This window comes from Lipophrys pholis (assembly GCF_963383615.2).
Source record: "Lipophrys pholis genome assembly, chromosome: 1".
Lineage (NCBI taxonomy): Eukaryota > Metazoa > Chordata > Actinopteri > Blenniiformes > Blenniidae > Lipophrys > Lipophrys pholis.
This window is the reverse complement of record NC_137635.1, coordinates 4,832,287-4,858,745: the sequence shown is the minus strand read 5'-3', so window position 1 is coordinate 4,858,745 and position 26,459 is coordinate 4,832,287. Positions and strand designations below refer to the sequence as shown.

At 39.9% G+C, this 26,459-nt stretch overlaps 1 protein-coding gene across 1 annotated transcript in view; it reads right to left on the bottom strand.

Moving 5' to 3' along the window:
• The window catches only part of LOC308123894 (protocadherin-15-like), a gene marked incomplete at both ends in the record, with an annotated part of 180,180 nt that overhangs the window by 29,686 nt on the left and 124,035 nt on the right, over positions 1-26,459 (bottom strand). Inside the window, 8 exons of the mRNA XM_080486619.1 lie at positions 2,149-2,259; positions 5,544-5,762; positions 7,026-7,202; positions 8,453-8,541; positions 8,883-9,113; positions 13,794-13,921; positions 17,766-17,906; positions 18,134-18,243. Coding sequence (XP_080342745.1) covers positions 2,149-2,259; positions 5,544-5,762; positions 7,026-7,202; positions 8,453-8,541; positions 8,883-9,113; positions 13,794-13,921; positions 17,766-17,906; positions 18,134-18,243 — 1,206 coding nt within the window. The remainder of the gene's footprint in view (positions 1-2,148; positions 2,260-5,543; positions 5,763-7,025; positions 7,203-8,452; positions 8,542-8,882; positions 9,114-13,793; positions 13,922-17,765; positions 17,907-18,133; positions 18,244-26,459) is intronic.

Genomic DNA, 26,459 nt, shown 5'->3' with positions numbered 1-26,459 from the left:
CAGTTCAAGATGTCGAAAAACAGTGTGAATTTTATAAAATGTGCACTGGAAAAAAAAAAAGAGTCAACTTTTCGAGGCAATGTTGATTTAGGCAGGAAAACCTCGCAGCAAAACATTCAGGGTTAACAAAACAATAGTAACGTTGTCCTAATCAATACACAGCTTTTCAGAATTTTACTCTCCTGTACTGTCAGTGGACAACAAGCTTTTTCTCAATGATGCTTTAAAAACACTTTAAAACAAGACTTTGAAAGCATTCCACTAAAAGAAAAGTGCTGTGAAGGCAGATAAAGGAAAAACAAAAGGTCATTTTCGGAAGATAAATGCAGAGGACTCGTCTGAAGGCTTCACATTCCGACAGATGAGCCCATACTGTATGTTTCAGTTGCGATAACAGTGTTATTGAAAGGCGCCACTGGATGAGAATCTTGCCATGAACTTGATACGCGGCACTCAGAGCGATCATTGTTCGGTGGGCAGATGGGTGACCTTCACGTTATCTTTTGTAACATGAGAACATTGGTATGCATTAGAACACGGGAAACTGACAAAGGAAGCACTGAATGTCAGTGAACTTTGTGTGAAGATGAAATAATAGGGTTTATCTACCGACTGTCGAGGCTTTCGAAATCACAGCTTGGTTTAGTTTGGGTTTGATGTGGGCTGACAAGCCTTCACTTGATTAATCAAATACTGTCTCACATCTACTTGTGTCAATTTCTGCCGAATGTAAAATGAAGGGAAACCGTTGCCTCAAGACGACTGGAAGTCCAATATTTACAAACTTTAGGACATTTCTCACTCAGACAAAAGTTCCTTATTTTAAAGTGGTACATTTTATTTTATAGATTGTAAAATAAAAACTTGATACGCTTCACTATGGCTTTGAAATGTCTGATTGTATTTTTGTATACATTAAAAAGTTGCTAAGTAATCAGATCATGAACAATAGAAGCACAATCTGTTGTTGAGACATTTCTGGACAACATGCTGACTGATACGGTTCATTTGTTGCTCAGCATCATTCGGTTTGACATGAAACGAGCTCAAGACTTCAACCAATTAATTTGCATACAAGTCTTTGCTGAGGAGCCTTTAACAAGTCTGTCACCGACACAGACGTGTTGATCTGTGACCTGAAGAACAACAAGACGCCTCACAGGCAATAAATCACAAGCATGTGAAAGACTTTTGTGTCAAGAGGAACTAGCAGCTACTGGTCATTGTTTTTTTTCATCTTCTTCTGCAGCGTTTTCATGTGATGACCATTAAGCCCCAGTTTACACAACAAATTTGTGTAAAATGGACAAGACAGAACAGACAGCCAAGTTGATTTGCTCTTCCAAGTGACTCTCAACTATAAAACTACAGAGTCCCAGGAGAATATGGACTGTCATGACACTCTGGAGGCCGCCATTGACGTTATTCCCCATCATCTCACACATGTGCAGCAGAACTATTTACTACGGACGTGGTGCGCATGCGCAGTAGTTCAAAGTTGCGCGTTTCTCTGTCTACACACATAAAGTGGGAACAAACAAAAGTTTTGCATTTTAACACCTTTGTCGTCCTGCACTGCTTTGAATACAACACCTTAAGACACGTTCTAAAATATTTTCTATTGTATTCACAGTAGATTCATGATGTATTGATTCATTTCCGATTACTGCATTTATTGAAGAGTATGATGAATCTGTGTTACCATAGAGGTATAATAGTTAAAACCACTGTCTTGCAGTGAGCGTTGCATGTTTTCCCGGTGAGAGTGTTTTAAAGTTAGTTCATTTGTTGAACATGAGTGTGTGTGATTGTCCATGTAACTTCACCAGCTTTGTTATTGTCTGGTGATCTGGCTCCAAGCACTAGCCTGGATTGGAAATAGAATGAATGGATGGGCCCATACTGTCCGTTAAATTATGCATATTTGGGGCCAAAACAAACACCCTCGTTCCAAAATTGGGACAATAAATTGGGAGTATGCTCTATATCAGCAATAGTAGAAATGTTTAGAGACTTAATGTTATGACCACGAAAACCTCTCAAAGCAGCCGCGCTGCCAAAGCTTCACGTTCAATAACCATCGAAATGTGAGCTGAAGGCCTCAACTTTGGCTCGTCAAACAATATGGCGCTTTCATAGTTCACTTACATGGCGTTGTCACCGAGCTCTTCGTACAGGTTGTTGGCGGTGCCTCCCCCCGGTTTGCCTGTTGGCAGAGCCATCTGGATGCGGGCTGTTTTGGCACATTCTGCTTGGCGCCTGGACACAACGCAGAGGAAATGCAGGGTTGGTTATCTGACGTTAGACTGAACCTACGACCTCTGGAAGCAGTGCCATGGTCAAAACGGGGCGGTGCGGCTTTTATCACGCAACTTTGTCCAAAAGGCCTTTACACTTTATTTCCTCTTTATCTATTTGCTATTTTCAAAATGAGTGAGAACTGTAGGAATGATCAACAACTGAACTGAAACAACAAATAGCCATGAATGTATTATGATAACTAAGTTATTAAAAGATCTAACCAAGGTGATATGAGCCAACATGCATTTATTAAGAGGATTGCTCATATAAACTAAACTTTAGGCCTTTTTCAGACAATTTCAAAAATATTTTCCATGAATGCAACGTAAATGATAATAACTTTAAATTACTACAAAATAGTTATGCGGTTCCACAATTGCCTAACTAAAAAAAAACATAAAAAAATAAAAATATATATATATATAAACTCGACTGTCGAGGCAGAACTTTTTCTTGTGTTTAATCGAAATGCTTCACTCAGTTCAAAATAATTTCCCAGGTGTTTCACGCAAAATCTTAGAAAACTGTTTTGCATATATCAAAGTCAAAAGGAAAAAGTATTAATCAATACTGTGATTCCGTCTAGCAAGACGTGACGAAATCTCCTGTGATGTTGCATGCGCAACTGCCAATGATTAGTTGAATCAATGCGTTTCGATGTGGAAGAAGCACCAACAGGAGGAACCTTCAAAAAATCCCATTGTATTCTTGAATACAATGAAAGCAAAGCCATCTAAAGCGTTGCACGCCTCGGGAAATCTTTTGCAAAGTATTGTTCATATTGCATTTGTTGTGATTGCGGGGCTGTGGTTTTCCGGAGGGGATGTTTGATGTATTGAATTTTAAGACAGTCGTTCTGGTTCGACTTTGAGAAAACTTGCATCGCTTCTGATCGCCTCAGGTCTGACCAAAACTATTGCAGTCTTTTACCAAGAAAACAAAGTCAGTTTCAGCCGCACTTGTGCTTATTGGTATTCTGAATATATGAGGAAAGCAACTTATTAAATAAAGATAAAGAACATCACAAAGTACACCACTGTTTCTGAAATCGTACCGTCAACCTTCTATAAGGATTTAGTACAACCGCACACTTTCGGGCACTACTGCAGACTCTTAAGCCCTTTAGTCAGTGAGATCTAAAATATTTGTGTGACGTCTCAATTGAAAAAACTGCGTAGAAATTGTGCTCCAGAAACAAATTGTTTAATTTTCCTCTCTATGTCACTTTACCGTTGTCAGGGCTGATTTTCCCTCCGTTCATTGGGCTTATTTTGTCAATATTATCATAAATGACCCGAGAGTGCATGAAAATGAGGATCACAAACTGGAAACAACATGCAACATACACACTTAATGAGTCTTATTAATGTGGATTACACAGAGAAATACCTACAACTTTTGACTCTAAAGTTAGATGAAGCCTTGAGAGCTACATCCTTCAATTCAATGAATTTAGTGCCGTTAATGCCGCAAACTCTCTCTCTCACACATAAAATGATAAAAACATCTGTCTTGTGCATTTACATTCCACATTCTTCAGGATTCATTCATTTGATTGTCTGCTGTCCTTTCTGTTCCGTGGCTCTTTCTGATCTCACCCACTTTATTGTACAATAAAAGGCAGCCGATTAATCACTGTGAAAAGGTGTTTAAGACAGCCATGGCATTCATATTTCTTCTCAGGAACATAAAAGCGGTACTCACTCTTTGAATCTGGAGGCAACAGACGCAGCGGATGAGAGACAGAGAAAGATTAGTGATTATTTCAACCATAAATCACACAGAACCTCTTGTTACACAAGTTTACTTATTTTAATTTGCAAGCAAAGTTGGACAATTGGTCTTCATTAAAGTCATTTAACCGGCAGATAAAAGTGATTATCATGGTAATGATTTCTATTATGTTGTTCTCTCTTCAGATCTCCTATTTTTCTGTCTGTTGTTTCCCAGCAGGATGAGAAACTCTCCAGAACGCCCCGAGTTCTAATGTGTGCACACGTCTGTTTATGTGTGTTTGGGAGATGGATGAAATTAATAGTCTTTCGCTGTGGTTAGCTAAACAAACTATTAGAATGGGCACTGTGGGGCAGGCTGCCACACTGAATTATTTAGAGACAAGCCTGGCCCAGGTGATGATAAACAAAGGTAAAAGTCGTCCTGAGGGAGAGACTTTCAGCTTTTCCTGACTGTCTATGTGCTCTTAAAAGAAATTCACGAGCTTTCTTGATGGCTTGTTATCTTTATTACCATTTATATTGGAAATCCAATTCTCCTCTCTGGCCTGACTACTTTTGAGGACCAGAATTCATTCATTACCGTTTTGTCACACTGAATTGATACCTAAGTAGATGGTTTCACTCCGAGCAGAATTATTTTCACTGGCGAGAATGGCTAACTCGGAAATTGACTTAAAAATGTGCCATAAATGACAATTCAAGCTCCACGAGACTACAATAGATTTAGCAGGTGCCTCCAGGGAGGGTTCACGCAATAATCCCATTTGGTTTGGACACGTTTTGCTCAAAGGGTGAGGGTACAACTAAATCACAAGCAGGTAACAAAGTGCAAACTGAAGGACATCGGTTCATGGGAGGATGCCATTCATTGATGGGCAACCGAGATTTGCCAGAAGATGACCCATTTTCTAGTCCTCCATAATCCCCATCAGCCTTCCTTCCCCATGATTGGCAGCTGGCGGCAGGCGCATGTCCTCACAGAGAACACATACATCTTAATATTTTGCATAAATTACTCGAAAAATATTCATTTTGACTAGAGAAACAAGACAGCTCAGAGCTTTTGACTCCCAAACATTGTGACCTGTTTTGTTTTTTTCTCCACCCTCAGGAATAGGAACAGCTGTAGGTCAATACACATCAGCAGGGAAATCATTTACAACTAATTGTGTCATCAAGAAGGAACTCAGCCATCCATTTAAATAGAGTGGCAAAATGACGTGCTTTCAACGATTTCAGGACACCTGTAAAGGTCAGTGGCACGACATAACAAGATCTAAGGAAATAGCTTTGGCTTTTCAATAAGCGTTAGAGGCACCACTTTAGTTTTTCTGCCTCGTCATAGGATGCGTTGATGATAAGAATTATACAAAAAATCCCTAGCCTCATCCTTTAAACGCGAGCCCATCAGCAGGATAAAGCCCTCCCACAGTGCCTGTCCACAGTAATTTTCTTCCTGATTAAAGTGCCAGTTGTATTCCAACAATAGACATGAATCATACTCACTGTCTGTAGGTGATAATAACAATCAGTATGGCGGGTACACAGCAGATAATAATGATGACTGCCAGGGCCAGCAGTGCTCCCTCTGTGTATCCGACGCTCTGCATGGACTTCTTCACACTCGTCACCACTTCGGGGGTTCGGATTTCCAGGATTCGACCACCGGGAGGGAGAAAGGGCTGAAACTCCTTGTTGATGTCCAACAGTTTACCGTCAAGAAACCTTGAAATGACAATACAAAGGAATGCAGAGACCATACAAGCACATTATCCCGCACTAACTGTCAAAAGAGCCCAAAGCCCTCCAGGGAGGGAGTCAACAAGACTTCTGATGGTTCTGTGGCTTATTAATGTTAATTAACTGTTAATCGGGTTTTTTTTCAGCAGCACAACATACAAATACTATACTGGACTGAGATCTGAGGACTACTGTGGAACAATTTCTTGAAAGAGGAAGGTCTGGAGCTATGCAGCTCAAAATAGAACAAACATGGAGGGACTACATAATCTGACACCTTTCACTCAGAACCAGCATTTACCTCTGCAGCAGTCTGAGCAAAAGTAACTTGTTTGTTCAATCATCCTTGATGGGCAACGCTTTGCTGCCTACATGCAAAGACCCTTTGCCACCCATGACACAATCCCTGCTTTTCCTTCCTTGTACCTTCATAAATAGCTGAACATTGCAGACTGCAGACCGCCCCACAAGACCTGCGGTTTTGCAGCTGGTCTGACCAAGCCAACAAGTCATCACAATTTGGCCTTCAGCTACCAAAGATTTCTATTTTGTTTTCCTAAATCTAACACCTCAAATTTGATGATGAAATGTTAACTTGCTGCCTAATGTATAACACCAGTAACTGGCGACATGATAAAAAGATGGGGCTCTCTATAAAAATGAATGCAAACTTAACATTGTACACACAGATGTGTGGAAACTGCGCAAATTATTTAGTGTCTTTGACTCCATGAATATGGAATATTGGCCATTCACTCCAGATTGTGCTAAATACTGGAATGAGTGTATGTTACCAGAATATTGAACATGTAATGTCAATTGCTACACCTGAAAAGGTTTGCTTTGTTTTATGTTTTTCTCCAAATTTGAAAAAGGAGGTGCAAATCGACTCAACCCTCAGCTTCTCATCCAGTCACTCTGTATATATATATAATATACGTGGCAACAAAACAGTTTCCAGCAGATTGTTCCCATATAAACGGGGGCCTAATGAACACAAAACCCTCATCTGACTATTTGCATATAATGTCACTAATGCTGTAGTCAGTTGACCACTGGTGAAACACACGCCGACTGATCATGCTATTTAGCACGTTATACAGGATCTTGGTAAATCAGACCCATAATCTCTTATCCACTTCACATTTCAAACGTCAGTACCTTATTAGTATCATAGATCTATACGAAAGGAAGCTTTTTGAGTGTATGCATTTCAGTCATAAACAGATTTGTTGGTAAAGTTCTCACTTGTAGAGCTCCTGTCGCGACACGGCCCGGTTCGTCAGCGGGTCGATGGCGTAGATCATGAGGTCTGACTTGGTGTAGTCTTCCTGCTCCATTCCGTCGCCGTAGCGATGCGGCCCGATGGTTTCCACAACAACCTTTGCTCCCGGTATCTGCTCCTGGACGTATCGTTCCAAAATGCTTGAAAATGGAGAAATTAGATTTTGATGAATGGCGTGAAATTAGAATTAGAGAATAGGCAGCAATAGCAGATAGACACACAATCGTGTATGGAAAAATGCATTTGTTTAAAAAAAAAAGGTACTGTAAATACATTGCTAAAGGACTTCAGTCATTACGCATAAACCAAACCAACACACAGCTGCATGCACATTTCTTTTTACACTGTCAGGTAGGCAGACTCATGCTGTGCAGTATTGATTTCTGTCCTCTCTGAAACAGCTGCTCACAGCAGGAAGACTCCTACTACAGTCCGTGTCTTTATGTCTGCATCAATGTGCGGGGGTCTCTGCACGTGGTTGCATTTGTCAGCGTACGTGTCCACGCATGTGCGCGTCTGGTGGACGGAAACGGTCATAAATGCTTTTACAATATCAATATCAAATTATATGTGTGGAAAATAAAACAAAAACAAATCAGCAGCCTGACTGAGTTCAGGTTCAGTGATTATTTGATGCAGAAAACCTGCTGGTGAGTGTGTATTTGGCAATAATGTCATATCACATAATAACTGATGGATTTTCTGTTTGTTTTTTTTTCGTTTCGCTTGGTTTTTGTTGTATGAAAATGCATTTACCAGACTGTGGTAAAAGATAATTTGCCCACAACTGCAGCCAATTCCTGAAATAACCTCAGCTACACGGGGGCAAAATCACATTTCAGCGTCCACCTTGAGGGCGATAAGGTCATTTATTTTATACATTTTATTTCAAAAGGAGCACTATTTTTAACCACACGCCTGTTTGTTTTCTTTATCATATTTCCTTGTGCGCTAATTACAATCTAAGCTCACACTATTGCTAAATCCATATGAGGAATGTGATGCAAGAGTACCAACCAAAATGACACAATTTAATGATAAAGCTTCACTTCCATCATGGCAACTTAATGAACACTGTCACTGACACTGTTACTGTCAGACTCACAGAAGGGAGAAATGCATATAGAAAGCAATTCGTAAAATTACAGGTTGTGTTTTAATAGAAGCAACGAAGGTCAGACAGTAATTGTCTGCCCATCAAAGTTGAGAAAAGCAAAGTAGAGAAACTATGCAGAGGATAAGTGCTTCAATACACAAATTGTCCGTCAACATCTGTGTGCCTTGTTGGAGGCGCATCATGTTCATACCAAGCTGCTCACTCAGGATAAAACTGAGAGTCTTAAAAGTGTCGGTGAATAAGCCACAGAGCCATAGCTGCGTTGCTTCTTACCCGAGCAGCTTGTCTTTGTTTTTGTCCACATATGTTGGAGGAACATTCGATACGACCACTTGCATGTCCAGCTGGTTCACGACTGACACCTTCATAAAGGAAATAAACAACAATTACAATGTCTTCCAGGATTTATAGTGACAACAATTGGTTTTCACCAAATTTACTTTAACAGACAGTACCTACAGTGTGAGGAGGGGTGTAGATAACATTTCCCATCCAATTATGCTTTAAGCTTGTGACAAATTGAATTTGTTTTCACAAGTTTATCAGCTAAATTGCATTCTAAGAGCAATTTAAATCTCATTGCCGCACTGGTAAATCATGTCACTCTGTTCATTTTAGGTTGATTGTGAGCTAAAATTAGCCCCCTTTAGGAAAAAAAGATTATAAATCTACCACCGTAAGTTGGAAAAGAAAGTTTACACACCACAATGTCCGCCTTGCTGCTGTGTCCTCGACCATAGTTGTCTGTAGCAACCACCTCAAACTTAAAATACGATCTCCTCATGTTGCGGTACATGATGGCGGTCTTCACCACGCCGCTGTACGGCTCGATGACAAAGCCATCTTTGCTGTCTTTATTTTCTTTACCAGGAGGAGGGGGGATGATCAGCCGGTATATCATGGAACTGTAGTTGCCGGTGTCTTTGTCCAGAGCCTGGGAAATTAGAACGAGAATCACTCGATCATTAGCTTCATCATCATAAACTCATTGAGCAGGAAAACGACATTATCAGGCTCACAAACAACATGGAGATCAAGCTGTTGTTGTAAACAACTCGATGAGCTACGAGTTTCATAACGCCTCCTGTCGGCTCTCCGCCTCTTTATGATTATCAACTCCCCATTCCTGGTGTGTGAACAGCTGATCGATACGCTGCCATGTGTGATACCGGTTCAGGTCCGTCTGCCTTAGAAAGGTCGCACAAAATTATTTCATTCTCTTGATTTTCTGTCCAGGGCCTGCTTGGAAAGCACACCCTCGTGTGATTTCCAGTGTAGTACTTTGAATCTGAATGTGCTATTTTAGCTGTGAGCGGGTCTGTGAATCTTTTCCAGTCATTCTGATTCACTATCAAGTCTTTCCTCTCACTTACACGCAATCCTCACAATCACATCCAGACAGAGACTCAGACAGACATTGATTTATTACAGCAAGATCGGATGAAGGTATAGACTATAGATTCAGCTCCGAGACACAGTGCATCAGAGGTAAGGCAGTGATGGAAAGAAACAACCAAAAAAATATAGGATTTTTGGCCAAGGAACAAGTAAATCCAAGCAAGAAATAGAAAATAAGGCAATAAAAATAATAAGTAGGAGGTGGAGGGATGAATTGATGTTCAGATCTTTTTGGCATCCTATCACTTGCAGAAGTGATTTCACTAATACATCAATATGTGCAGCTGGAGCTCACACTGCTGTATGCGTCTGTCTGGAGGTCAGTTCAAAAAAATCTTGTGTGTCTAGTTATAGCCGAGACGTGTCTTCAATCTCTGCAGGTTTATCGCAGTGATGTGGTGGGTTTGTACTGGGGAAAAAAAATCACCATGCATACTTTAATGACGCGCGCAAACTGATTGTGGTGTGAAAAATATCAGATAGCAATTATTTCATTTCAAACTGACAAATTTCATGTTTGTTGCAAATAAACAACATACCTTCACTGATAGCAAAAGTGAGTCAGTGATGTAAACATGCCTCATAAGTGCTTCATGTTCAGCCCAGTCTTAAAGGAACAGTAGTGCAATCACAGGAAGTTGAGTTTTCGAACTTCAGGGTCACACAGAAAGCAGTTTTTTTATTTCAGGGTGACCAGCAACGTTATACTGGAGGGATGTAGGAAGGCATTTACTGTTCAATGACATTACAATATTTGCTTCATATAGACTGGAGCAGTTTCAGCTTTTTTTCTTCAGATTTTCATCTTAAGAAACATAAAAATAATGATTGCTGTAACAACTGCTTATTATTGTGTGGTGCTTTGTAATACTTGAAATTCGCTGTTCACAAAAGAATGCAGTCTTTTTTATCAATAACCCCAACAAATCTTTGCATATTCAGGGCCCATCACATAACCGTCGTGTTCTTGGTTGCGCAATGAGTCACTCTTCATCGAGACCTTTGACAGGTCGTTCACGATTGTCCCTGTTTTTCTTTGAGTGTTTATTGAAGGAGCCACACAGCGGGGCAAGGACTCACCTTCGCACGGCGAAAATATCTCAGGTACTTAAGTTTTTCTCCCATGGTCTAAAAGCATGTATTTGAAGTTAATTGGTGACGTTAGAATTGGCTGTAGGTGTGAGATTGAGAGAGAGAGTGTGTGTGTGTGTGTGTGTGTGTGTGTGTGTGTGTGTGTGTGTGTGTGTGTGTGTGTGTGTGTGTGTGTGTGTGTTTGCCATGCGATGGACTGGTGACCTGTTCTGTTGGATTCTATCGATTCTGTTGTGTTCACCACGATGAAAGTATTATAGAGAGAAATACTAAACGTGTGATCTACTTTTCGAGTAACACTGCTGTGTTATAGGTTGAGAGGAGTTTCAGCCACTTGAGCAGTTAGTGTTTCTTAACTAGATTCTTAATTCCTTGCTTTAATGTATTTCTCTCATTTCTTTGTAAAGCTTTAATGTCTTTTTTAAATTTCTTTTTAACGTTTTAATAAATTGATTTTATTTATTTGTAAAACACTGTCAATTGCCTTGTGTCTGAATGGCACTGTATGAATAAATTCACCTTGCCTATTGTTGAATTTGTTTCTAGAGACAATTCTCATCATGGAAACATGGAAACAACATCATTACCTCTTAGAAATCAGATTAGAATGCTAACAGCAGTACGTTGTTGAGATAACATTAAACTGCTGTGTTTCCCAATGCTTTATCACGTAGCTTAAAAAAAGGCTATGGACGCCAGTTTGAATTTGCCAATACATGACTTAACATGCAGAAGCATTCAAAAAGGAAAGACAATTTCCTCTGGTGGCTCAGTTGGAGGTTCGATTCCACGTCTTCCCCTGTCCATATGTTGAGTGTCCTCGAGCAAAACACTGAACCTTCGATTGCTCCCGACGGCAGCCGTCGCCACTGGTGTGTGAGTGGCGAAGGAATCAAAGAATGCCTTATATAAGTGAAGTTGATTCGCCATTTTAAACACGTTCAAATCTAATTTCACAAGAGTAGATCAGAGAAAACCTTTGTCTTAATACGGAAAAGCAGCTACAGATTCCACCTGCACTTGAACATGTTCACTCTGAAAGGGTGACTGGCCCTACATGAACACGCATGAAGAAGCCTGTACACACGCCCCGGCAAGTCATTAAGACAATGCGCATGCCTCCGACGGATGAGACAGAATTAGTTATACCGAGATTGAAAATGCACAGTTTCAAACTTGCCCTCCATCTTTTGTCACACTCACTCCTTCATCTTGATGTTAACAAGTATGCCCCCTGCCTCCCTGCCCATCTTTCACAGTCAGTTCCTCACTCCCATCAATTTATCCGCCGCCCTATGAATCATGTATGTTTTTCCCCTGCCTTTTTTCTGTCCAGTCGGCTTGTTCCCCAGCAGGATGCCAGTTGTCTTTATCTAACCACCAATCCTTTTCCCCTTCTTTAACCTGGCGCTCTCTCGCCTCTCCCTGCGGCGCTCCAGCCGCTTGGTGGTTCTTTCTCCGTATGTCAAACTGTTTAGCTGGGTCAGACAAAGAGCGGCGTCCGGTAAAAACGCCTCATCGAAACATAGTTTTGGCTCATGCACAAACTCCACATGCGAATCCCAACATTCTAGGTGTTTCAAAATAATAGATGACCCAATTAAAATACCGGTAGAAAAATGTACTTTTTTTTTCCTCCACTTGTGAAGCTGTGCTTTAGATGTGCCTTATTTTCTCATCATCCCTGTCACTCTAACTGTGTATGAGCTAATGAACCGGGAATATCTAAGAATGATCTTAAAAAGTGTAATAAAATATTAAAGTATACACTTTTCTGCCAGAGAACTTGCTGATTCTCATGTGGGATCAAAACTCATCAAAACACATTGCGACTGCTCAAAGAGAGAGGCTGAAAGATATCAGCGCTGGAACCCACTTTTGATCCTGAAAGGCATTTTAATAAAGTGAGACTCACTGAAGTTGTTTACAGTGATATGTAAATCTTCTGGTTAGATAATACAAATGAGAACAAAGACGCGTCTCAATCACCAGAACAAGAGAAGTATGTTTGCAGTTTTATCTTGCTTTTTTCACTACAAACAGCACAAAAAAACTGATAAGTCTACACAGGCTCTCTGAGTAAATTTATGAGTTAAACTGTGTTTTGTTGGAAGTCTTCATACATGTTGGTGTAATAAGCACAAATAGAAAGAATTTTAATAATTTCCCTCTGGTATTAATAAAGTATTTCTATTCCATTCTAGACAGCCTCAACATTTCCTGCAACCAAAACACAATAAAGGTATAATTTCCTACAAGATCTGGCATCACACAAGATTCAGGAAGTTTAGTCAAATGTAAAATGTGTAACTGTAAAAATGGGACAATAGTTAATCAAGTTGAAATAAAATGTTTAAAAAAAGAAAGAAAAAAGTTGGTTTTTTAAACATAGATTCAGAAGCAACTGAATTTTCGCATGTTTTTTCAAAAAGCAAGAACAGTTTGTTAGTGTTAGTTTGCTTATTGCATTCTAGACTTTGTTGGTATATTCCTAGAAATTATCTTTATTCTGGCAGGTGTTCGAATATATGTTTTTCTTTTATGGCGGCAATCCAAATTCCCCCAGACTGATTCTTAGGCCCTGTTCACATCACATTTCAAGTGAAAATACATCGTTTTTTCATTTTGGCTTGGAAAAGGTTTCCAGTTTCCACAGCAAAAAATGCTCAAAACAATGTAGTTTTCATGTTGGGCCACTAGCGGGTGCTGTTGTGTGTTTTTGTAATAAAACCACACACACGTGCAGAGAACAATATGTTGTGAACATTAACAATAGCGAATACATGGACATTCTAAAGGTCACTCTTTATAAACTAGAAAACTATCCCAGAAGAATGTAGACCATGACACTGTGGAGGCCGCCACTTTTGTTATTGTTCATCTACTGAGCGTGTGCAGAAAAGCTATTTACAATGGTCACGTTGCACAATCACAGTAGCAGCATTTTAGAAAAGTAGCATCCCCCCCCCCCCCCCCCCCCCCGTTTCCAAGGAGACGGAGGCAGTTTTCAAAAAGATGCGTTTTCAATAGCTCCGAGCACCATTGTCGTGTGAACGAAACCCTAAAACACAATAACAGTTTTCCGTTTTCACTTGTAGTGTAGCTGTTGGTGTGCTTGTTGTACCTGTACTCGCAGGACTGAGGTGAAAGTCTTGGCGTCCTCGGCCACTCCTCCGATGTAAAGAGGCCTGGTGAACACTGGCGGGTGGTCATTCTCATCCTGGACATCAATCAGCACTCGCGCTGTGTTCGCTGAACCAAACACAAACAGACAAAAGTTACACCTGATGACGTATTTTTTGCTCTCCGTACAGCAAGATCAACCCAAACTCTGAATTTCCTGGGTAACTATACACAATAGCTGTAAAGAGACTGAATGCAGAACGGTAGCTAAAGTGAGCTCACGTCTGCAAGGAGATCCAGCTACAGTTTTATTTTCTTATTTATTCTTTTTTTTTTACTGCAGATACCAACAAAGTCATAAACATACTTCGACATCACCTACAACAACTGCCTCCTCGGCAGGAAGCACATAATTGCAGCAGCTTGTAAAAATGTTGCAGCACAACTTCAGTATGGAGGTTCTGTTCATTCACACGCCGCATGTTTATCCCATCCCTATTCTGAACATGTGCAGTCCTGCGGCTGTAATCTTTCCATCATTTCTGCTTTCCTACGCTGTCAAAATCACTTGATCCAAAAGTTTGACATATATTTTCTCTTCCCACTCAGTTATTACTCTTTGCTCTTTAAAAAAAAATAAAAAATAGTCGGAATATTATGCCTTTCAAAACTTTCAACACTCATATCTCGTTCGCCTCAAAATCATCTCATCTCAAAGTCTACCAAACATTTCCATCAATCATCAACGACCATCTGGAATCTTTATATGCTATATATCTGCTACCTGCCTGGCTCTTCGGTTTATTATATTCGTAAATAGCAAAACTTAAAGCATTTGTTTTGTGTTGAGTCAAGTCGTGTTTTGCTCAAATGTGAACGATCTCAATGTCAATCCATCCTAACTTTAAGTTTGTAAAGCTGCTTTTGAATATTGAAGTAATTATATGTAAAACTATTGTTGCCGCAGCATGATATTACCAGTAGAAGTACAAAGAAGGCACACAAATATTTGAATAAGAGTGACATTTGCTTGTATTAAAACCTACTCAAGGATATAGTAATTAATGATTTACATTCACACAACCTTTATTGAGATTGTACATCTTTACTAATATCACAAGAAGAAGATTTTTTTGCTGCAAAGTATAGTTTCACTCAAAAAGAGAATCTTGTCAAATAATATTTTTCATTACAATAGATACTGAACTGCATCGTATTAAGTCCGTGCATATTCCTATTTGTCCAGGTAGGATACATCTCAATGCAAATTGAATCAGTTGGCTTGAGATCCATTCAATGAACATAAACATGTTCCTTTACATCAGACAAGGGGCTGTATGTGTGTCAAGCTGTATGTCATTCAGTTAAATGAATGTAATTTTCCCAAATTTAAGTCTCAAAAAATACCAATAATACTTTGTATACTTAGAGTTTGACTGTGTGGCTTCGTGTGATTGGTCAAACAGAGTCAGGTGACGGAGACTTTGCCGGAAGCAGAAACAATTGGATAATTTTAAAAAAATATTCTCGTCAAAAAGATCAGGAGATGTGTGTCATGAAGCCCAGAGTAACAGAGTTAATTTTAATAATTGGAATATGATAAAGCGACAGACTCTGCAATTAAAAGTTTCGGAAAATTAAATTGAACAAATTCGAATGAGCTCTCCTTATGACTTTCATTGGCTCCGTGCGGGTGTGGTTTTAAGTAATTACATCAAAAACCCCACGGATGTGTTACATTTTTGCTTTAAATGTTTCTGAAGGCACAGCTGCAATTTCAGCGATCAAATGAAACAGAATACCTTCAAAAATGGCAAAAAGACACAAACTGCTTTTTTTTTTAAGTAATAACTAGAGTCTTCACACTGTAATTTGATCATAATGCAGATTTAGATATTCACTGCAGGATCCATCGAATGATTGGATTGACTAAGAATAGATTGACAACTTGGGAACTGTGGATCTCTCCCTCGCAGGACTGCAACACAACATCAATCACACTGAGGCTGAACTCAATCTGAGAGAAACAACTAATCCCAAGATCGTGAACTGCTGAAGTTTTGAACCGAGAAAGACGTGTGGAGAAAATCGGCCATAAATGTTTTTTTTATAATATTCGTGCATCAGTATGGGAAAAAAAAGAAAAGAAAAACTAATAACAGAAATAAGATGATTCAAAGGATTTGCTTATCTGCAACACCCATCCTTTTGAGACACGATACCAAAATATCACAACAATGCAGACCTTCCCTTGAGTGAGAATGAAAGATTACCAGAGTGAGAATCCTATTGATTTGTTGCCTGATTAAGATGCGCAGTGCAAAGAAATGAAGGAGATTTGCTAATGACTACAATGATTTGCAGCTTTAATCCCGGTAGTATTCTTAAATTTAAACAGTTTCAATGAAACGAGAACAGCATGTGGTAAACACTATAATTAAGGAAGAGAGGAGAAACTGGGGGAGTTGAGCATCTATTAAGAAGAATGCATATTTTGAAAGGAAGCGAGAAGGGAGAGAGAAATACCAGCAGAGGCAGACAAAGGACAAGACGTTTCAGACTAATTAGAGCCATTTCCACTTATACTTTCTGTTATAACTTCAATTAAAACTATGAGAAACTATTTCCGTCGATCTGCTCTTGCATGCAATTGGAGGAAAATGAAATGGTTTGACTAGAGTGAGGTTAACCCCAACTTGACCTCCGCAGTTCACCATGTCTCAAAGTTTGGGACGTACTAGAGGAAAGTTAGAGCTTTACAGATATGATCTTCAATCTTCCAAACTGCACACCAGCTCATTTGACCACTTTGATCACCGCGAGCATTTATGACATTTGAGAACTAAATTCTGGACAGTTATATAATTGCATATGTGCCAAGAACTTTGAAAGTCAATGAGACACACATCGGGTTGGCTGGAAAAGAGGGGGGGCTTTTTTTTTTTTTTTATTATTATTTTTTATTTATAACCAGAAATGATGAAGACAACAAGTTAGTAAAGCTCATAGATTTGACAAACAGCAAAAAAAAAAAAAAAGGCTCAAAATAACGTGTTTTCATAGACGTGTGTCAATGACAGTGACGGATAATGATGGACAGCAAGTGAAGGAAAAAAAGAAAAAGAAAAGCCTTTCAAACTGGTCACACACAACATGTGTGCTGTCATTGTTTTTTTTGTTTTTTTTTATTATTATTATAGATCGATAGATCGATAGATAGATAGATGGATTGGAGGTGTTGAACAGTTTTAATGTATCGGAACTGATACACCCTTAATCTATCCATTCTTACTCTATTCCCTAAGTTAAAACTTTGGAGAGCTATGGACTAATAACCCAACAAAGATAAAAATCTGTGCAAATCCTGCACAAATCACCAGTTTATCACAAGGCTAACACTCATGTACATCTACAGCCAATTTAGAGTCACCAATTAATCAATAAAGACATGAATTGTGAGAGAAATCAACTTATTTACATTTCGTCTAACTCTTTCTCGGCTCAGAAGCAAAAAGCCAAAATTTTCCTACTGGGCAGAAAGAATGCTAACCACCACACAACCGTTCCACCGTCAAGATCACCACTGAACCCCCGGCTTTCCTGTGAAAACCCTCCTCCAAATTACCTTTGTAACTTTATTCATTCAAACTTTGTAAACAGCCAGCTGCGCTCTTCCAATTGGTTGTATTTTAATTTAGATTAAAAAAATCTTATGCACCTCGAACAAGGAAGAACAAAGAGATCTGAAGTTAAAAAAAACTGATAGCATTAATACATTCTGGAGTATCACTAGGGACGAGCTGACGGAGATATATTGTTGAGTTTGTTAAGAGGCTCATGCATATAAACATAATTAGGTTTTATTGTGATAGGTATCCCTGATTTTATCTTTTGATTCTCCAACAGCTGCAACTTTGTCCGTGTCTCGTAATGAAAAACTCCTTTGCGAAATGAAATAAGTTGAAGAACTTACTCTTTGAAGGAGCTCGGAGGTTTGAAGACACCACTCTCATGGAGTCCGCCTCTACCCTCAGAACGTAGCTGGAATTGGTCTCATAGTCCAGCGGCTTGGCCGTGAAAATCTCTCCCGTTGTTTCGTTTAACGCAAACACACCTGGAAAGGAGCGAGAGGCAGAGCGATGAGGACAGACGGCGAGGATGGGTCAGGGATTCACAGAGTGAAAGGGAAGTCGTGCGGAGTGCCCTCAACTGCTGACAGAGAGGGTTTGATCTGGAACCACTTTCCCAAAGTTTGAAAGTTTCACCAAACGGAGAACTCTAGTCTACAAAGTGAAAAACATTCTTTCACAACAACTCTGCGCATAAACAGAGTTTACTCACCTCCCTGGTTGCCCTCGATGATGGAGTACACGATAGTTTGATTGACAGCGGCTGCCATGATGACTCCCACTGGGGTTCCAACAGCAGTCTCCTCACTCACTGGGAGAAACCTGGGAAGGGATCAGTCAATCAGTATCAACTGAGAAGAAAATTAATTATGCATATCTAGATTTTGGGCACACTTGCTCTCAAAGGGCAGCAGCAGCTTGGCAGGTTAAACAAAGCCGTGAGTTGAAGTTTTTAAAAATTTAATTCACGGCCATTTAATCATTTTCCGTCCTCCCCGTTCCTTCCTGATGATTCCGGCCCCCAAAACAAACGCATGCGTAAACTACGCTCATATTTCCAAAGCCCAAAGGCATTCAGTAAGGAAGGTGTTATTGGAAACTGTGTGCAGAGATAAAGTGCGAGGTGGGCGCTGAACAACAAACATTACAAGACAGGCGATAAACAAATTCATTAAAACGCTCGCGTTGTTGTCAGCTGCATCGGAAATTCAACAACGGAGCTCGTCAGTGAATTGCTGCTGTTATTGTATGCTGATGGGATTTCTACCTCAACCTTGTTCTTGTGACCTGTGCAAAACAGCAAGTGCAATGAAACTGTCATTCACACCAGTGCTTCTATCATTATACTGTCCAGGGCTCAGTGAATGTCACATGTATTCACACACGTCTGCGCACCAGTAATGTTTATAAATGGAGCGCGATCAGGGACATTGTTGGTGCGTTGATGTCCTGACACTATCCATACCAAAGTCATGGCGCAACATTTCTTTCAAGGGTATGGAGCACTATGGTGGTATTTGTTGCATGCTTATTAACATTACACATCAATTAACATTATTAACATGCCTGTATTAACATTCATGTTTCTTAAAATTTAGAAGAGTTTATTGACTCTGGAGGATCGGCACCACAAGGGCATAGTTATTCATGATCTCAAGGCAAATATTATGCACATTTCTTTATTTTGGACAGGTGAGCTGGCACTTCTCCTTATAATTGCCACAGCAACTGTTAATGGTTGTAAGCTCAGCTGCTGCTTTCGATTTTCCACTGCTTGGCCAAACCCACCCCTCATAATGGCACCTTGCCAAGGAGCAAGTGCCCCTGCCTCTTAAAGGGACTATGAAAAGGCAGTGCCAGTATTGATTCAAAATGTATGCTTTCAGCAGACCTGTGACTAATTGAAACATCACGTAAAACCAATGCTGCGCGTGTTATGTAAAGACTGTCAAATAGTAAAGTGGACCTGAATGAGCCCAAATGCACATTTAGACCAGCATCAGAACAATAAACAATGGTTTAATTATGTAATATTAATATTTTGAGGGTTTTTTGGGGGGTGGAATCATGGACCTAATCGACCAATCAATTATGAATCCACCTTTAGCAGCAAAATAAACCATATGTGACCGAAGTTAATGGTCTATAATAAAACCCTCTGCTGGGTCGTTTTAAGTCGGTATACATAATGTCTGAACAAAACTCGGCCAGGTACAGTACATTTAGAACAGGTTCTCTGAGATCCCCTATTAGTAGCCTGAGACAAACAGCAAAATAAAGACATCAATAGTGTTCAAACAGAGTCCATGCCTGCTCTTGTTTTTCCACACCTGCCTCTCCTCGAAAGCAGTAGGCAGTTTTCGCTGCTTACTACGCTGACAGATTTTCTTAGAACCTGGCAATTCTCAAATTTCCAGCAGGTTTTGCGCCATTAAATAAACCCAGTCCAGTCATTAGGCCAAGCGTCACAGCTGGCTAAACATTATAACACGCGCTACCAACTGGCTGAGCTATCAAGTCATCACAATGTGATGAATGGGACTGTTGAGGGAGCGAGAGGGAGGGGAACGTTGCGTGTTTGTGTAGACGTTAACTTCCAGTACAGTCCATTGCTTCCCTAACCACCTGCTATCGAACACACCATCCCCGCATGTACTGCACATGAGAGACCTGAAGGACAAAGGATATTATCGAAAAGAGAAAAGAATAAAATGCATGGGGAACAGATTTTTTTTTTTTTTTCACAGCACACATTCTGACCTAAGAATGGAAAAATCATCTGTGTTACTAATGGAATTCATGACAGCTCTGTTCTATTCGATGGCTCCAGCAATCTGTGGCAGTCTGTCAGCGAATCACTTTGCACAACACCAAAATCCCCAAACTGAAGCATCTAAATTAAATCCAGCCACCATTCATTTCATTATCCACACCTGTGTTCTTCCTACGGTGACATGTCAGAATGTTCTCTGTGAAAAAACCTCTTGTTCTACAATACAGACCCAGACCTGACCCATTGAATACACATTTTGGATTTTTTTCCCCCTCCTCCATTACAGAGGATCCAGTGGGAAAGAGTGAAGATCCATAATGTGAACAATGGGCTTTGGCTGGACTCTAAAATTGGTAATCAGTTTGAAACCAAAGAGTAGATTTGTGTTCACCTTTGCCATGTGCAAAGAGCATTACTACACCAGGTAACATCATTTCTTTTTATTAAAGATTCTCAAAGTGTGATGCAGCAGAAACTCGCCCAACATATATATCACCATTTTTCTTCTCAGAAGAGAAAATTAAGCACACCTCTTCTGCAGTATTTCTATTTGGCAGCAGCCACAGCAGAAGCACAAATACAATCCATCATTGAATTTGGACTTGTTTTGGAGTACTGCCGTATCGTATGAACATAAAGTTATTTTACACTTCACTTCTCCCGCAGATTTTTCTTCCCTGTCCATGTAGTACGGACAAAAATCAATCTGGAACTCGTAGTTGTTGTGTCTTCTATCCCCTACCAAACAAACAAAGACTACTTGACAAGGAGGAAGACGTATATCTGAGATACATGTAAGGTACAGGAATCAAAGCTCATTAAATGCTATACAGATATATTGTATAATGCACTACAGATAAAAATACTCAGACTCAGCTCATTATCAAGATACATTCCCCCTCGAGTCTGATCGAATGTGTCCTGACTATAGCAAGCTGGACGGACACTGATAACGGCGTGGACACACACACACACACACACACACGCAAAATTCACACACATGCTCTTAATAATTATGTTTCACAAAGTCTATATCTTCAGTGGAGGCTGCTCTGAGTGCGGCGTCAGCATTAACCCTATAACCAGGCAAGAAATCTTAACCCAATCTCAAAAACACACTAACACATTTCACACGCTTACAGTCAGACTGAATCTAGGACTGGCTTCAACACAACTGTGTTCACGGATCCCCAACAGTGTGAAAGGGACTGACAGAATAATGAGGATAGTGATAGATGTTGGCAATGATACCCTCTTTATAGGTCTTTCTCCTTCAAAGCTACTGCCATCCGTTTGTCTCACTCATTATGTTCTTCTTTTGTTTTTTTTGCCTGTCTCCTTCTGCTCCCGTTTCTTTATGATGCATCATCTTTCCCCTTCTTGTCATCATTCTTTCTGCCCCTACTCTCTCACGCCGCCTCATTTCATTTTTTTCTCTTTCTTCGGTGCAATTCTCATTCCATCACGTCTGCTAATCCCTCTTTCTTTCCCCGTGTGCTTTTCTCCGTGTCAAAACACGGTATCATCAGCGTGGAGCATCGCTTTGGTAATTTCGGACTCAGACAATGCCACCTTTTGTATTTCACATGGCAGCCACGATTTGTGTGTGGTAATACATACTTTACAGAGTTCTCCTCGACGGCTCTGTTGATCGCGACACACATTTTTGGGTCTGTTTTGCAAGATTTCAGCACAACCATGGTAAAAACTGTACAGCAATACTTTGAAGCTCAAAACTGTTTGGCAAAAAGGTAAAATTTTAATTAATAGAAGGCAAGAGTTTGCAAGCTTAATAAACTCAAATTATATTTGGAATAAAAAGAGAGGTTAAGAGTAAAGAAGCTTCATTGTCATTAGAGAAAAAATACAGTGAAATTTCTTTGGCAGCTCTTTCGTAGCAGCTATAATCACAGTCACAGTCTCAGAAGTAATGTAAATATCCGTAAAACTAGTTTTGATCTGTTGAACAAACCACCTTATCAGTCATTTATTCAAATCCTGGCACATTTAACAGATTTTGTTACAGACAAAAACATTTTAAAAAGGTCTCAGAAATTAAGATAAGCCGAGGTTTGCAAATATATAACAACATCATATTTAAAAAAATCAGTCACTACATGTTTAAGATTGAGTACAATTTAAAGTGATGGTTGTTGTGGAATTTTGTGAGGCCGAGCCTATTTAGGATTGCAAAGGAGAACTCCATCCATGTTCTTAGTCTTCATCAGTTTATAGTGCAGTTTAGTGCAGAATAACATCGGGTGATTTTCTTGGTCAGAGTTTAGGACTCATCATAACCTCAGTGGTTAAAGAAGTGATAAACTTATGAAGCTCAACTTCTGACATGTTCAATATATTGTCTTGTCTGTGGGCGCTGCAAGTCAAGGTCCACAACATGGTTTTATTTATATACAATTGTAGAAATGGGTTGTAAAATAAAGCTATAACGTCATCACAACGAGCTGACTAAAGTTTCCTTCGAGATCTTTCGAGAGCAGCCACAAGGGAAACCAGATTACAGGACTGTTGAAACTGTAAGAGAACCCAAACATAACCGCTCGCACAGATCCACCCGACTGTCCAACAGCAGGCTGTGTGATTGTTCAGGCGACGGGCCAGACGACGAACTGCTCCTCAAACTACATACCAAACAACAGACTTTCCTCTTTTTCTAAAATGAGCTGGTGAAGACTAGAAGAGGATTGAGCCTGGGGTTTTGAGGAAGGCGGAGGAAGTCGTGGCTTAGTTGGGTCTTTCTGTCGGGAGTTTGCATGTTCTCCTTGTTTCTGGACAGATTTTCTTTGGGCAGTCCAAAATGTACCCTAGATTTACCTCCAAGAATTTCAATTTGACAAAGCCATAGAAAGACAATCTAGTCTTTAAAACCAACCTAAATGTGTTTGCATCTATAATTGTAGCTTTTTGTGTGCTTTTCCATCATGACCCTACTAATTTGTCAAAAACACGAAAAATTGTGTTACTTAACTTATTCTCAAGGGCTTTTAAAGTGGCGTACAGAAAGTCAAAATCCATTAAGACAGATTTGCTTTTCAGCTTTGAATACTACCAACTCTGACAGTTATGCAAACATCGTCTCAAAATGACAACTTGCTGCTCTCTCCTGCTGTCGCCACATATTTGCTCTCATCTCGCAGTCTCTCTATTCTTCCCCTTTTACAGACGGATGCTAATTGACTGCAGGAGTTTCATTAGGCCGCCGTTCAGCGAGGGTTCCTAAATGCCTCTGAGGCCTGTGAGTTACTTCTCCCCGCCGTGTCCGTTTTAAGGACAGCAAGTTTTCAATTATCACTTTACAGGTTCCTGTAGTTTTAAGAGCTGGTGGACGTTAAAATAGTTTTCTGATAAAGTAACGCGGCGTCAAGTGCTTTAAAGTTGGGTTTTCAAGCTGTTGCTTTTGAACTATTTAGAAGTCACATTACACCACTGCTACTACTACCGAGCCGATATTGGTGATTTTACTACTGTTGCCCGGGCATGTAATTAATAGTTTTTCGGTTCAGCTCTGTCTGAATAATCAAACCTAATTTTCTCTACCCTCTGGTACTTTTCGCTCTCTCTCCCCAATCCCTTATCTACCCTTCTCTTTTACCTCCTTCCATTTTGACCTCTCCTTTTAAGTCACTCCTCCACCCCGTCAATCACTCCAGCTGATCCTCACAGCGCTGTCTCTTTCCATTCAGCAGCTTCTTTCTTTTCTGTATTCTGTCGGCAGACGTCTCGGTATTTTTCCCCATTTCATGGCCCCCTTGTAGCCTTTTGCTTTGCAGTCTTGTTGCAGTTGTCGGCTCAGAGTCAAATGGCTTAGTTCCTCTCAAACAAGCTGAGCTTGAGAGCGGCAATATTCAAGTGCCAATACATAAAACATATTGAAAGGAATCAGACAGCAAGTGGCACGGACACATAAAATCCCATGCGATGAGAGCATACAGGGAGAAAATAAAGTATGAAGAGGAGGACTAATAAAACATAACTTCTGTAAAAACATTTTTGGAAGAATATATTCATGTGGCTAAGTAAACAAACAACAAATTTCAGTAGAATTACATCCAGCACAGCTATATTTGATGAATATTGAAAAGACAATGTCTGCTTTGTCCTGATAAATGTAAGCTGAAACTTTAATAGTATCCAAATATTGAGGCTGTCACCTTTATTAAACCTCCTTTAAATGAGACTCACTTACAGTGTAGAGTGATTCCTTTAGTTTGTGTTTGTATGCACAGTCCTCTATCTGCTTTTCTGGCGTCTGGTTTGTGTATTTACTGCAGTTCTTTTGTTTTGTTTGTTTGGCTTGCATGATGCTTACAGACGGAATTCCAACACCCCCCCCCCCCCCCCCCCCCAAACATTAAACTGCCTCTCTCTTGTTGCAAATATTTCCGCCACACCAGGAGATAAAAAGCAAAAGGTAGCTTTCGGGTAAGAAGAGTTTTGTTTTATGGTTCCAATACAAATGAGCAGTCGAACATTTTCACTGCAAAGTTCGGTAGGGAAATAATGAAACGGGTTTTCGAGCGGCTTTCTTTTGTTAGTTTTATATTTGTGTGCTTATGAAGGTGTTACATCATTTAAATCAGTCACTTCAATATGTTTTGCCAAGTTTCGCATTTAAAAAAAAACTGCCACTGTTCTGATATAATACACTTGACACTCTTTATAAATTGAAAAATTGCAAGCTTTATGGGAGTTCAATCGAGGCCTGTCCAAAATTCTTCTGCTGAGCATCGCAGACAGAAAAATAGATAATGCAAGGTGAATTTAAGGGGAAAACTTCTTAACTTGCAGAACATCGGTTGTGCCATATTTGGGGCGCCAGTAAGAACATTTTACTATAATTAGTCTTGTTATGCTGAGGAGCTATTCAGATCAATATAGTGTTAAAACCCAGATGTAGAATAGAGTGTAGGTTTCGTATGTAGGCAATGTTCAATTAGAGTTTCAGAATTGCCTGTGGGCCAATTAAAAAAAGTAGTGGTTGGTCAAAAAAAAGTTTGTTGTTGGGTTAGAAGAGAAGCAACACTTTAGACTTAGACCTCATTTATAGGCAGAACAAAACAATGCATGAATACAGTTTCACATTCATTGCTGTCAATCCTTCTACTAATTCTTTCAGTCTTTGATCCCACCCCCCCCAAAAAATTCAACATGCCCAAATAAAATACACATTTACAGGTTTTGCTGTTTTTATTGGTATACGGTAATCAATTTAGAATCTTGATATTGCATCTAGACTGACAAAAACCTCACAGAGTGGGTGGTTCAATTCCCTTCTTCTAGGAGATGTGCCGCATGTGTAATTTTGCATTGTGAATAATTCAAAATGTGTGTGGTGTGACTTCAATTTGGCATCTTTGTGCAAGAGAGAGCAAGAGACTTTGAAGAGGCAACGATTCCGTGTGTGGTTCTATCATTAATCCAAACTATCTGCTGTGATCATCCTCTGTGTGTCTCTTGATAAACCGCATCAATTACTCTTTCGCTCTATTCATTATCCTATGTCCCCATTTTTTTTTAACAGAGGCTTCAAAGATGACCTACTAATTAAGGAAAGCACCAAGACAGATGAATCTGTAATGTGTCGCTGTCATGTTGAACTCTGTGCAGCAGGAAATAAGTTAAACCTGATGAAGTCGGGTCTTGATTCAGCTGTTTCCTCCACCAAACACCAAACACCTGACATGCACTTTGTACGAGACTCTATCTTGGAAGCCAACATTATTAATTTAAGAGCTGCCAGCTTTCACTTCACAGGCAGCTTTCTCTAAATTTTTGGCCACGCTCACTCTTTCACTTTTGAACTCTTTGATTGTTATGTAACCAGCTGCTAAATGCCTCACACTGATTAGGAGCAGGAATATTAATGTTTCGCCCTCGAGGCTAGTTTGCCACCTCATGTTTACATAAGCATTCATAAAACCCAGAGCTCTACACGAAGTTTCATTTATTTCTTTTTGGCCATATTTGCAGTTGGTTTGTCAGTTTGATATGAGGGTCACTGCATGTGGTAGCCGCGTGACAGTGCACATCCTTTGATCAAAATGCGTAGAAAAATGTTTTCCAAAAGTATGGGCATTTTCAGTGACTCCGAGCGCCAATGTTGTGACGTGTTAACAGATCCTAGTTTTCACTTGAAGACGTTGTCGTGTAAACAGGGCTTTAGTCAAGGCACCATAATGTTTAATGCTTAAAAGAGTTGACATACTTTTTTGGGGGGCTTTATTAACTTCTCCCCCCCAACCCAATT